At 36.2% G+C, this 14,210-nt stretch overlaps 1 protein-coding gene across 1 annotated transcript in view; it reads right to left on the bottom strand.

Moving 5' to 3' along the window:
- OLA1 (Obg like ATPase 1) overlaps positions 1–14,210 on the bottom strand; it is a 164,595-nt gene that overhangs the window by 127,085 nt on the left and 23,300 nt on the right. Inside the window, exon 4 of the mRNA XM_019970677.2 lies at positions 12,842–12,969. Within this exon, the coding sequence (XP_019826236.2) occupies positions 12,842–12,969 (128 nt within the window). The remainder of the gene's footprint in view (positions 1–12,841; positions 12,970–14,210) is intronic.

Genomic DNA, 14,210 nt, shown 5'->3' with positions numbered 1-14,210 from the left:
TACCTGGAATAGTGGAACCTGAAGAAATCCGGGTTGTATTAATGAGAAGAATATAGGCAAATTCATAAAGAATAACAAAGACTTTGGGGCATATTCAAAGAATTTAGAACAGTGGTTCTCAAAGTGTGGTGACTGACCCCTGAGGGGTCTGCAAGTTCAAACCATTCTGCCATAATAATAACAAGATGCTGTCTGTCTTCCTCACTGAGTTGACGTTTGCAGTCATAGTGCGAAATCAATAGTGAGAGAACCACCAGGAACTTAGCATGAAAATCAAGGTGGTGATCTCAAACTGTACTAGTAATCACTGTATTCTTCACATACACAACAACCAAGTTTCAGTTAAGAATGACCTTAATAAAAGTAAAAATTATTAATTTTACAAAATCTCAACCTGGGGTATACATCTTTTTAATATGCTGGGTGAAGACACAGAAGTACACATAAAACACTTCTGCTACATACCAAAATACCATGGTTATCAAGAAAAAGCATTTGAATTGCAAGCTGAACTAGTCACTTTTTCTGTGGAACATCATTTCTACTTGAAAGATCAACTGACATTCAAACCATGGTTATATCTGGCAGCCATTTTATTGTAAATGATAAAATTTAGGCTCTCAATTGAAAATTAAAATTTTGGAAAACTTGTAAGTGCTACCATGACGTTGACAGCTTCCCCATATGCAAAGACTTTTCTTATGAGATCTGTGGTGATATTAACAGATGTGATTTTGTGCTACAGTATAATGAAATATGTTATAATTCAAAAGATCTGCAGAATACTCACTGAGAATTGGTATTTTCCAAATGACTAAAGGTATGCATGGATAGAAGAGTCATTCAAAATACAAAATAGACCAATGGACTTTAATGCAAGAGAAAAAGAGTCCATTGCTATATTGCAGACTTTATATTTCAATTAACTTTTAAGAAACTATTTATAAACTATTTAAGAAACTATTTATCAACTATTTTTGATGCAGTATCAAAGAATAATATTCACAATTATCTAAAATGATTACTAAAATACTCTTCCTTTTTCCAATCACACATCTGTATAGGGCCAGATTTTCTTCATTTATCTCACTCAAATAAACATTGCAAAAAACTAAAGGTACAAGCAAATATAATCCAGCAATCTCCTATGTCAGACATTAGCAATTTGCAATATATAAAACACTCCCGCTCTTATTAAATATTTTTGTTTTAGAAAATAAAATTATTTTTCAAAAAATGCTAACATATAATGGGTTTACCACTGTTATTTTAAAGAACATTAAGAAAGAAAGACATTTTTAGTTTTAGTTTTAATTTCTAATATGGTAAATATGGATTGATAATAACCTATATAAATACAAGCTCTTGGTATATTTAATAATTTTAAGACTATAAAAGAGTCTTAAGGCCAAAAAATTTGAGAAATGCTGCCTTAGAGGTTATTAATTCAAACTTAATTTTAAGATATCTGTCCACCTTTCCATATAGACAAGAGACTGGAAAAATTGCATTCTTTTTTTTTTAATAAATTTCTCTAGGGGATATAAAGAACGATAGCTGAGTGAGAAGCTATAGCAGTTAGAAAAAAAAGAGCAAGTGCTCTTTTAGACACTTTGCTATTTTCAGACCTGGGGCAGAAAATAAAACAGATAAGCCAGGAACATCCTGCACATCATCCCAGATAGCATAAAACCATCAAACACTCCTAGTGTGACATCAAAGAGATTGAAAATTTTTCGTTAATCACCTTTAGAGGATGCTAATGAATCAACTCATCATCGTGCCAACTTTATCCTAGGAAAAATGCCAACATATCCCATTTTTGTGTGTATCACCCAAATAACCAAAAACTGAGAGGGTAGAGACCTCAGTAAAGTGTTTCAATGGGACCCTAATTTAGTGAAAATAAGATCCTATAACCTTTAAATGTATTTTTTAATTCCAGATAAAATACTGATACATTGATGCTAATTAACAGTAAGCATCCACTTTCTAAAGTAAGCTGTATTTTGCTTACCATACATAAATTACCTTGAAAGAAACCCACACAAAACATCTATCTATGAACCAAGAAAAACTACAACTTCTCTGACTAAACGTGATCTTTCTTTCTCTCTGAACTCTATCCCCAGAAGTGCTTGTGAACATCAAAGTAATTACTATGAGTACTTTAGGCTCAAAAACAGAATGTGAAGATTTTCTTGAAGTAACTAGGTTCTAAGGTAAAGGAAACTAAAGAATTGAAACGTGGGACCAAGAATGTTAAAGTCAATTAACTAAAAATGTACACAACACATGAGAGATAATGGTTAATAGGAAGGGTTTTAGATCAAAGAGCCCCAATTCTACTTCCAGTTCTGCCATTTACTAACCTGAGTGAGCTACCTGCCCTCTTTAATTGTTGCTTTAGCATGTAAAATGGGAATAGTAGTGCATACTTCAAGTAAACCTTGTGAAAACTTAAATGAGGCCACAAATGTAATAATAAAGCTTTAAGCTACTGCCTAAAACATATTGTGTGCTAAGTTGCTTCAGTTGTGTACAACTCTTTGCGACCCCATGGACTATAGCCTGCCAGGCTCCTCTGTCCATGGAGTTCTCCAGGCAAGAATACTGGAGTGGGTTACCAGACCCTCCTCCACATATTAATCCTCAGTAAACAAAGCTTCTGGTACCAGTATCTGTCATTCTTCATGTCATGTAAAGGAAAAGAAAGGCGATGATGAGAAATGTTGGGAAGAACAATTTTTTTCACCAGCTATCAAGAGATATCATTATCAGTCCAGTAAAGACTAGCTACCATTCTGCCTCAGCTGCTATAGGGCAGTTATCAAAAATGAAAGGAAAATACAACATATAAACATCAGGGTTAAGTAAACCATGTAAAATAATATTAACTTTCTCTCCTTTATTAGATTTCCTAACATAGTATTACCTAATAAGTCATTTAGTGAAAAAACAGAGACGTTTATAACATATGTATGCAATACTTGTATGCAAATACTCAGTATAAATCTATTTGCAAGTAAAGTAATTAAGTTTCCTAATGCCTCTCAAATGAAATGAAGCAAAGTTTAGAATTCTCATCCACAAATTACAATGTCAGCAAAGAAAGCCTGACAACAAGAACTGAAAGAGGTTATAACAAAGAAGGATTCAAATTCAAATTCAAATTAGTCTGGTCTTAATTTACATCAAATTTAACTCAGAGATTAACCACAAAGCCCTGCCAAGAATGGCAAACCAGGTAAACAGCAACCCCCTAGTAAATTCCAGTGCGTTCAGGCTCCTCCATTCTCTCTCTTCCAACAACTGTTCTTCAGGAACAGTTCTACTCTTGGGGCTCTGCCAGCTATTTCCTTATCAAAGTCACTTAGCTTTTCCCCTTTACTCTCAATAGGGTAAATAGTTAACATGTAATCTTATTTCACTGATTTATGTATACTTTAAGTTGTTCCCAATATACACTGTACAACTGGTATTTACAGCTGGTTAAATGCAGTATGATAATTTCTACAAAAAAGCAAATTCAAGAAACCCTGTTGAAAATCAACATGGCAATGGCTAGCAAGTGATGAAATGTAAAAGAATGTACCCTTTGATTCATTAATTTCTCTCCAATAAATATTTCTTAAGCAAATAATGGCTTCCCCAGTGGCTTAGTGGTAAAGAATCCACTTGCAATGCAGGAGATGCAGGCTTGATCCCTGGATCAAGAAAATCCCCTGGAGAAAATGACAACCTATTCCAGTATTCTTGTCTGGGAAATCCCATGGATCCTGGAGAGCTGCAGCCCATCGTGTCCATAAAAGGGTTAGACATGACTGGGTAACTAACCAACAAAAAGAGTGAACAATACAATAAAGGCAAAAAGGTATGTGAATAAAGTCACTCACAGAAGCGTCATCTATCACAGCAGAATAACTAAAAACATACTCTAGTACCTAGGAAATGATAAATTGTAGATCACTGGCAATGAAATATTATCCTCTCGTTAAAAATTATTATTACTATTAAAGCTACCCTAAAATAAGAAAAATGTTTTATAATTTTAAGCAATAAAATGGTTTCAGGAAGTAAACACAGGGTAGTAATTAAAGGATGAGTTTTGCTAAAAAATCTTGACTCTGCCAACTCAGTAGCTGTGTGGTTTTTGGAAGTTATTTAAACTCCCTGAGATCCAGTTTCCTCGTTTCTAAAATGGGCTAATAAGATCTCATTCACAGGAGTATCATATGAGAGCACCGAAAAGTGCCTGCTCCTAACTCAGTACATTCCTTTCCCTATTACTCATTCATCTGATTCCTTCCTATTACTACAACCATGAGTTTATAAATAGCAGATCATATTTAAAATGGTGATATATAATAAGACTGTGGTTCTGTATTTAAAATCATAACCTACAGTAAATTTCCTTTATGGGACTTTATTTTCTTAAGTTCTTTAAAGTAAAATATCAATCCTTGATCTGACTAAAACCCCAAATATAACACTTTCAATTGGTTTTAAAAACCATATTCAAAATAATTTTAATTAGAGTTCTTTCTCAAACTTTTTATACACAATACACAAATCAGAATTCAGCCTGAATATACCAAGATGGAAAAAAACAAGTTAGGAAATGAGTGGGGTACACGTAATCCCCTGCATTTTCATTTTCACTCTAAGGATTTAACAAAATTTGAATAGTAAATTTAGTTGGGGAACGAGGGAGAACACTATTCCCAGAAAGCTATAATGTATAAACACCATTTCAGTTCCATCGACCTGACAATTGGCGTACAAGAGAAGATCTTCACAGCTGACTTATGGAGAAGGTGGATACAGTCGTCCCTTTCCACTCAGGGAAGAGCAAAGCGGAACAAAACCACCTTCCCCTGACCCAACTCTTTACCTATATGACGGGTGAAGTGTCTAGAGGTCTGGTGAGACAGTGGGGTCTTCTTTAGTTCCCAACAGCAAGAACTCAGTCCGTCAAATCCAAGCCAGCCAGGCAACGCGCCTTCCTCCCTCCTGCCCTGGGAGCGAGGACAGCAAGACACAGGGAAGATGGAGCAGGAGGAGACATCACAGGCCTGGAGGAGATCGCTCCAGGCTCTTGAGCAGTCTGCGGTTCCGGAGGGACACCCTGACCTCACAGGGGAGAGGAGAGGAATCTTTTGGTTCTAAAGGACTAGCACTGCTACACAGCCTGCAGCCCTTAAAGGAAGCCCCGAGTTCCCTCAGCTGCCTAGGCTGGCAACCCACAAGCTCAATATTTTGAGTCACTGATGCAGGAAAATGATTCTGGGCCTACAATGGGTGGTTTACGGGTGTCAGTGTAATATTTGCAAAGGGACAAGTTATAGTAAAACTGAAGACTTACACTGTAGTAAAACACAAGTGTTACGATTTCACTCAAGTCAAGTATAACAATGAATACACTGGTTTTCAAAACCAAATCAGTCTCAAACTTACATTTTTAACTTAACATAATGACAGTGTTCTGACAACTAAGAAAAACGTAGTTCAAACATTAATGTTTAAAAGATCAAGAGACTCTCCAGGACCTTAGAAGTTGCCCTTCCATCCCTGAGTAATTTCAACTCTTAGTGAGAGAAGAGCTTTTTAAAGAATCCATATAGTTGCTATTTTGAGCAGAGAGGACAGGAAAGGAGATCTCTAAAATGTGTCAGAAAAGACAATTAAGAAAAAAAAAATGAGAATGCCTCAAGCACCTAAGTAAATATAAGACCACCATGAATATGAGGATACGTTTAAGCAATTAAACTGTAAACAGCTAGCAGATTAAATAACTTCATACACTATTACAGTGTAAACTAGAAGGAACTGTTTCCTACTGCTGCAATATTTTCCACAGTCAACAGAAGTTCATTATTAGAATGCGTTGTATATGTAGATGAGAACCACTGCATGATTACTTAACCCATTGAATTTGTACCGAGGAAACAAAGAAAACATATGTTTTTTGGTCAGATTGTTTACTGCAATCCAATACTAGATTAATTTAATAAATACTGCTGAAAAAGAAAATTACAGGACCCAAAGAAAAAAAACTCCATTATTTTAGGATACAATCAAAGACAGCTTTATATTGGCAATTTGTGTCTAGGCAAAAATGTGTGACTCATTTTAAACTCTTAAATGACGTGCTTATGAGGAAGGGGGGAGGTGGTCTCTTGAAAAACAGCAATTTATGTTCTGTGGTAATTAAAGGTGATTTACAAAACATATAAACACCTAACTTAACCTAAAGGGGGGTGGCAATTAAATGAAAGCATTTTTACCTTCTTATTTAGCAGTTCAATAAAGTTGTAGTGCCTTGAGGGCTAACATTCTATATAAACTAGAAAGGCAACTTAAAACCTCTTTCTTCCATCAACGCTACTTTTTAGCAAACACAGGCAACAAAACTAAAGGAACTGTCTGGAATCTTACTGTTAAAACTCTAACTGAGCAATTTAGACATATGAAATTCAAACAAGACACAGAGGAATAGTAATACAAAACAGAATGAAGAGGCATCTGTCATTAATAACAAAAGAGAAAGGATCAGGGCTTTTATTTTTCCTGGCCAAAAATTCTAACCATCTGCACAGAAATCATCTACATAGATTAATTTTAATTCTATCTCATATGAACTTGTCTGCCCAGTTTAAGAGACGTAAGCCCAAAAGAGAAGTAAAATCAGTCAAGGGCTTAAAATCATATTGCGGAGTGGGAGCAAGGGGGGCAACAGACATTTTTTTAAGAATTATAAAACTTCATAGATCTTTCAAAATAAAAAGAAATGACATAAAAATCAAGCTACAATTAACAGTTATTCTGAAAACTGAAATGCTCTACTTACTAGATTATTTTTTTTAAGGAAAATAAACATTGGAAAATAAATTCAAATAGAAACTAAACTCCTCCATGTAATCAGGAGAGGAAAATAAGCACATATCCTTTCAGATTTTAAAGAAAAGGCAGTTACTTCTGAAGACTGGAAGCAAGGGACAGACATGAAATTTTATTGTGAACACTTCATTATTTCCTATTTTGTTTATAATAACCATGTATCATTCAGAATTTTTAAACATTATATTTTTTAAAGTATCAACATCTATTTAGCCATTTATAATGAAAAGGTGGGGTGAAATCTGATAAAACCAAAACTGCCCACTCATTAGATATGATGGGGAGGGGGGATAAACAAATAACCAACTTATAATTCTATGTGGACTACTGGAGAACACTACCTAAATTATACATAACCCAACCTATTACAAGGGAATACTTTTTGATATCACATAGATGGCTACTGATTATATCACAAAACAACAATGGGCTGGCATGACTAGCAAGCCTTTCCCTTCACTTTGACAAATCAACAAGGAATTTTCTTCAGATGACTCTGCACTCGGGATACTAAAACAACTGGTGTAAATACAATAAAAATGTTAAGAATCTATTTAGAAGACTACGCTTCCTTTTCTATTATCATTCTTCCTCTTGGGGTGGGAAAAAAAAAAGCCAGATGAAATGAAATACTGAGTTCTTAATGACCTTAACTCAATCTTTTCATCTCTCAAAGCCCAGCTCAGGTTGGGTGGCCAGTTCTTGGCTGTGTCTGTCAAGGGCACAGATAAGGTTCCCGCGGTGGAAGGAGGAAACTGGATAATATCCCCTTACCAAGAATACATAAAATGAGGAAGAGATAACTGTACGAAAAGGAATTAGTTATTAGAACAAGGAGGTATAAAGGCAATCTGCCTTACATACACACACACTCAACCACACACCACTAAGGTACCTTAGAAATTCAAGTATCATTTAATGGCAGAACAGAACATACAAACATAATGCTGTGGGAGCTCTCAAGGAAGTAACTTCTTTAACAACAGAGCCCACTAATTTCATTATCTGAGAAAAAAATCTTTAACTAAATCATCCTGGCAGAACTGTCCTGATTAGCCCAGTTTAAAAACCAAACATTTTTACAGAGATAGCAGTAGATCACTGACAACTCGTGAATCACAACATTCTAAGCAAAGCCATCTTCTCACTGATTTAATACAGAACTCCTTAGAATTTTACTTGAATCATTTGTACATACCTTACATCAGACTTCCCTGGTGGCTCAGACAGTAAAGCGTCTGCCTACAATGTGGGAGACCCAGGTTCAATCCCTGGGTCAGGAGGATTTCCTGGAGAAGGATATGGCAACCCACTCCAGTATTCTTGTCTGGAAAATCCCATAGACGGAGGAGCCTGATAGGCTACAGTCCACGGGGTCACAAAGAGTCGGACACGACTGAGTGACTTCACTCACTCACTACATTGGTATTTAAATAAGAAAATTTCTCATGTTTTAAAAATCAGAATAATACATGTTCACTTTTTAAAAAGCTAGCCAAGGGTCTAACATAAGAAAGGAAAGTCACCCACCTCTCCCTCCATCCCAATTCTATTCTCCAAAGAATCTATTAACAATTTGAGGTCTCTCTTCAAATTTCTTTCTATGAATATAAGTAACTAATATTGTAGCCATTAGCCACATATGGCTATGCTGATGCTGCTGCTAAGTTGCTTCAGTCGTGTCCAACTCTGTGTGACCCCATAGACGGCAGCCCACCAGGCTCCCCCGTCCCTGGGATACTCCAGGCAAGAACACTGGAGTGGGTTGCCATTTCCTTCTCCAAGGCACTAAAGTGAAAAGTAAAAGTGAAGTCGCTCAGTCGTGTCTGACTCGTAGCAACCCCATGGACTGTAGCCTTCCAGGCTCCTCCGTCCATGGGATTCTCCAGCCAAGAGTACTAGAGTGGGTTGCCATTGCCTTCTCCAACATATGGCTATAAAGTACTTGAAATGCAGCTAGTCCAAATGGACATGTGCTCTAAGTAAAAATTACACACCAGATTTCAAAAACATGGCACCAAAAAATATATCAATAAATTTTCATATTGACTAACACTGAAATAATATTTTTGATAGAGTAAATGTTATTAAAGTTAATTTCATTTGTTACTTTTTTAATGTGACTATCAGAAAACTTTTAACTACACAGGTAGCTCACATTGTATTTCTATTGGTCACCACTGGTACAAAGGCTAAGAGTGCAGGTTTTGCAGTCAGACTGGCCTTCCTGAGTACTACTCCCAACTATACCACCTACCAGCTATTAACCCTGGACACATGTTCTAACCTCTCTGCACCTACATCTGACTTACTCTGGGAATTGAATGAAATTCCTCACATAAAGCACTTACCACATAGCCTGGCACACAGTAAGTACTTAATAAATATTTGATGGCAACAAAAGAATAAAACTATAACCCAATTCTTTTAAAATCACTATACAGCATCTGTCTCTTCAGAAACGTCTCCAGATACGTCTATAGGTCACTACTGTGAAGAGCAGGTAGTCTCTGGAAAACAGCATACTCCAAGCACTTAACTTCTCTTTTTCTTTCCCCACATCCACCACACACACAAATACATGGATCTTTAACATGTTTACTATGTAGATTCTAAACATTCAGATCTAAAAGTGAATAAAACAGTGTGGTATGGTGAAAAAAAAGAGCTTAAAGAAGAGAGATGGGGAAAATTCCCTAGTAGTCCAGTGGTTAGGACTCTGGCACATTCACTGCCCGGGGCCCAGATTCAATCTCTGGTTGGAAAACTAAGATCCCACAGGCTGCATGGTGTGACCAGAAAAAGAAAGAAGAAAGATGGGCTCGAGGCCAAATTTACATTTACTATGTACTTGAGCAAAACTACTTAGTCTTTTTCTCTCAATACCCTCACCTATACAGCTGGGATAACACCAATCCTGCAGAATTGTTAACATTAAATAGAATACATTAGAAAAAAAATCTACCATAGTACCTAATATTTGGAGAAGGAAATGGCAACCCACCCCAGTACTCTTGCCTCGAAAATCCCATGGACAGAGGATCCTTGTAGGCTACAGTCCACGGGGTCACAAAGAATCAGATGCTATTGAGCAACTTCACTTTCACTTTCACCTAATACTAGGTGCTTAGTAATCATTTCCCTTCTTCTAGAAATCAAAATAAAATGCCAACAATTCAGACACATGCTAATATTGTTAGTAATGAACTGCTTGCCAGGCCATAACTGCCAGAGTCTGTTCATACCCTAAAGTGAAAGTGAAAGTGAAGTCGCTCAGTTGTGTCTGACTCTTTGCGACCCCATGGACACCAGGCTCCTCCATCCATGGGATTTTCTAGGCAAGAGTACTGGAGTGGGTTGCCATTTCCTTCTCCAGGGAATCTTCCTGACCCAGGGATCGAACCCAGGTCTCCCACATTGTAGACAGACGCTTTACCATCTGAGCCACCAGGGAAGTCCTAAAGAGGTATTTAAAAACATGCTAACTCTACAGTCATCCCAGGTTCCTACATTTTGTCCCTTTAACAAGCAACTGGGGAACAGAACTCTGGAAAGAACAGGGTACCACACATCCCATCTTCCCACCATTACCACCAACTACACACACATGCAAACACACAACAATTTAGGTGAAAATAATCAACTGTATTTGAAATTTTGTTTTCTATAACTATAAATGAGTACATACTTCACAATTAACAGTTCTATAAATCTGAACCTCCTATATGTTTCTAAATTGGGAACAAAACTGCCTCATACCTCAAAAAGCAGAACTCTTATTTCCAGGCTACAAGGTCATATCTCTAAGTGGCTGCTGAGAAACTAACAAGTTTCAACTATAAACTTGTTGACAGCTTGACAGTAGGTGCAATGATACAGCCAAAGGTGCTGTCCTTCAGATAATACACAAGCACTTTAGCTTTCTGTTGAAAAATCACTTCAAAACTTCAAATGCCAGCTTTAAAAAGCTAAGGATTCCATGAAATCAATAGTCTGGTCATGTTCAAAGCTTTAAATATCTAACAATAGGAAGTTATATTGCTTCTAAAAATTGGTAAAAGCAAATTATATTGGCTCACTGAACTCTAGAGAAAAAAATTATTTTTCTAAATAAAACATCTATGAGAAGTTACCACATATATAAATTTTAAAAGAATTTGCTTCCCATAACGTGGTTCCTATTTCCGTATTCTGTATTGTGTCACTTTTCTTTAACAACATGATCAAGGAAAACTAAAAGCACACAAAAAAGGAAAATTATGAATTCATAAAGAAATTTTGTTCTATAGTTAATACATACACCTCACCATAGAGTATACCCATAGCTCATCAGAGTTGTTTATTCAAAATTACAGATGCCATTTATGGCAAAAATATGGAGAAATTCCCACTTTTTAAAAGTTTTTCAATTTTCTAAAACTTTATTTCTTTACTTATTTTTGGCTGTGATGTGTCTTCGTTGCTGCACAGGGTTTCTCTAGTTGCAGCGAGCAGGGGCTACACTTTAGTTGCGGTACACAGGCTTCCCATAGCAGTGGCTTCTCTTCTTGTGGAGTACCGGCTCTGGGGTATCTGGGCTTCAGGAGTTGCGGCACCTGGGCTTCATAGTTGCAGTTCCCAGGCTCCAGAGCACAAGCTCAACAGCTGTGGCCCAGGGGCTTAGCTGCTTCGGGGCATGTGGGATCTTCCTGGATCAGAGATCGAATTCATTATCTCTTGCACTGGCAGGAGGATTCTTTACCACTGAGCCGCCAGGAAAGCCCAGTTTTTCATTTTTAACTCATGCAAACCATTAAAAAAAATGTTCATGGTTCCAAAAAAATCTGTCTCTCTTCTCTGTACACAATTAGAGAATGATATCTGGCATTTACAAGACCATTTACTCAGTGTGTGTTTCCTCCACTGGATTGTAAACACCATGAGAGAGGGTCATTTCTGTTTCCACTCACCATCATATCCCTTAGCACAACAGAAAGAGGTGCTCCACAAATAATGTGTCAAATAAGACAGAGTGGTCTAAAGATTTAAAGCCCCTCCATACTCACAAATATACAATCTTATTCTCTGCCTACATCACAATCTCGTCCATAAAGTGTCTTTATATCTTCAAGTAAAGCTACCTAGAACAGTGCTTCTCAAACTATCTATTATGAGCTTTTGTGGAATAAAATAAAAATGAATTACTAAGCAAAACTTTCTAAATGCTCATTCTCAGTTGCTTATAGCTACCTGTCTAGGACCAGTAACAGAGAAAAACACTAAATCAGACTTCACCTCTGATTTATATTTCCTTCATTTGCATTAATTTGTTCATTACAATATTATTACCATAAAGTAGTGTTGACCTGAACCTTAACCTAAAACTTTCTATTTTTTCAGAGGATTACTATGTTCGTGGGTCACTTCTGTAGAACTCAAACCAACACATAATTCCACCTATTTTTTCTCTTTGCTTTATATCCCTCTCTTCATTAACAACTAGCTGATCTATAGTTTCTCCTTAATCCTTTCATCTCTAATATATAACCCGGATGCTTTTCTCTCCTCTAGAATAATGGAATCCCCTCCTTTATCAATTCTGTCTTCTCAACACATGGAAAGCAAAAATGAAGGAAAATTCCACAAGTTAAGAAAATTTCAAAATGCCTTTTATAATCAACAAAATTACTTCTGCATAGAAACACTTCTCAATGAGTCTAATCCAAAATGGGATAAAATTCAATTAGAAACTGACAACAACACAGCATATACTGTGGAATAAGCCTTTTCATGTGGAGATGATACCTAATCACATTAAGTCACAATTAACACACAAACCACGATTCACCCTGTGAAACTAAGCAAATCTTATTTTATTAGTTATTTATTATTTGATTTGCACAATGGAAAGAAAATATGAATCATAATGGAATCAATCAACTAAATAAACAACTGTACTTACGTGTTAAATGAAAGATTCCATCACAGGCACTAATATGAGATAAAAAGGCATTCCCCAGGCCTTGCCCATTGTGAGCTCCTTTCACAAGGCCAGCAATATCCACTACATTTAGAAAAGCAGGAATTTTGCTGAAAAACAAAAAATGACTTTAGTAGAAGACAGTACTAAGAACCTGTTTATTAGCCAAATGGCTCTTCCAAACACATTACATAAATTAATTTTTTACTTTCTAGAACAATGTTTATTAGACTCTCAAATGAATTTAAAAATGCAAGCAAGAAATAATCTTTCTTAACTAGGAAAATGAAGAGAAAACATTTTAAAACAGAATAGATGTTGTTATTATGTCTCTAAAAACGAAAACTCACATCATTAATTTTATTATACTGCTCCACGGGCACATGCACACATACACAAAAGCAGAGAGGGGGGAATGTTTCAGAGCACACTGATACAAGGCAAGGCGACCATCACAAAATGAGCTAACGGACAACTGACTGTGCCAGGAACCAGACCAAGTGACACGGACTGGTGATGTGCATTATCATTTCAAAGTTCAACAACTCTATACGGTGGATGTTATTTATTAAACCCACTTTACAGATGAGGAAATTGAGCCTTTGAGGAGTTAAGAAATCTACTGCACACAGGATCATTCAGCTCAATAGTAATGAAACTGGGATACAGGATATCTAGGTTTGCATTTTTTTAATTTAAATACAAATGATTTTATTAATCCCTCTTATTTTTATTTTATTAATTTATTTTAATTGAAGGATAATTGCTTTACAGATTTTTGTTGTTTTCTGCTAAATATCAATGAATCAGCCATAGGTATACGGATGTGCTCTCCCTCTTGCATTTAATCGCCATATGGGTTTTACAGCCCCGAAGTGCATGTAATGATGTGAACCAATTAACAGAATAGTAACAACCTAGTTGTTAACAACTGCAACAGAATGAGACAAGGTCAAGTAACAGTTAACACAAACTAGAAAACAAGTTAACAAAACCAGTCAGCCATGTAAAAAGGGAGATTAAAGCATGAGTAAATAAAGCTCAACGTCATATGACAAAGGTGTATGGCCTACATATGTATCCTTTGTCAATTTTCAGAATATTCACTTTTCAGAATGTCAATTTTACTACATGATAAAACACAACATAAAGTTCCATAAAATACTTCTCTATTATCTACATGGAAAATGAGTATTTTAAAAATAACTGTTCCATAAGTTTTTTTTTATACAAATAGAAATAGCTGATAGCTCTTATCAGCAAATCCACAGAAAACATACATGAGATATGGTTCAGCTTTTGGTGGATACTGCGGTTGCCTCACCAGTGGTGTCCTCTGCCCTTCCCCTGG

This window comes from Bos indicus, chromosome 2 (genome assembly GCF_029378745.1).
Source record: "Bos indicus isolate NIAB-ARS_2022 breed Sahiwal x Tharparkar chromosome 2, NIAB-ARS_B.indTharparkar_mat_pri_1.0, whole genome shotgun sequence".
Classification (NCBI taxonomy): domain Eukaryota; kingdom Metazoa; phylum Chordata; class Mammalia; order Artiodactyla; family Bovidae; genus Bos; species Bos indicus.
This window is presented reverse-complemented; position numbering and strand designations above follow the sequence as displayed.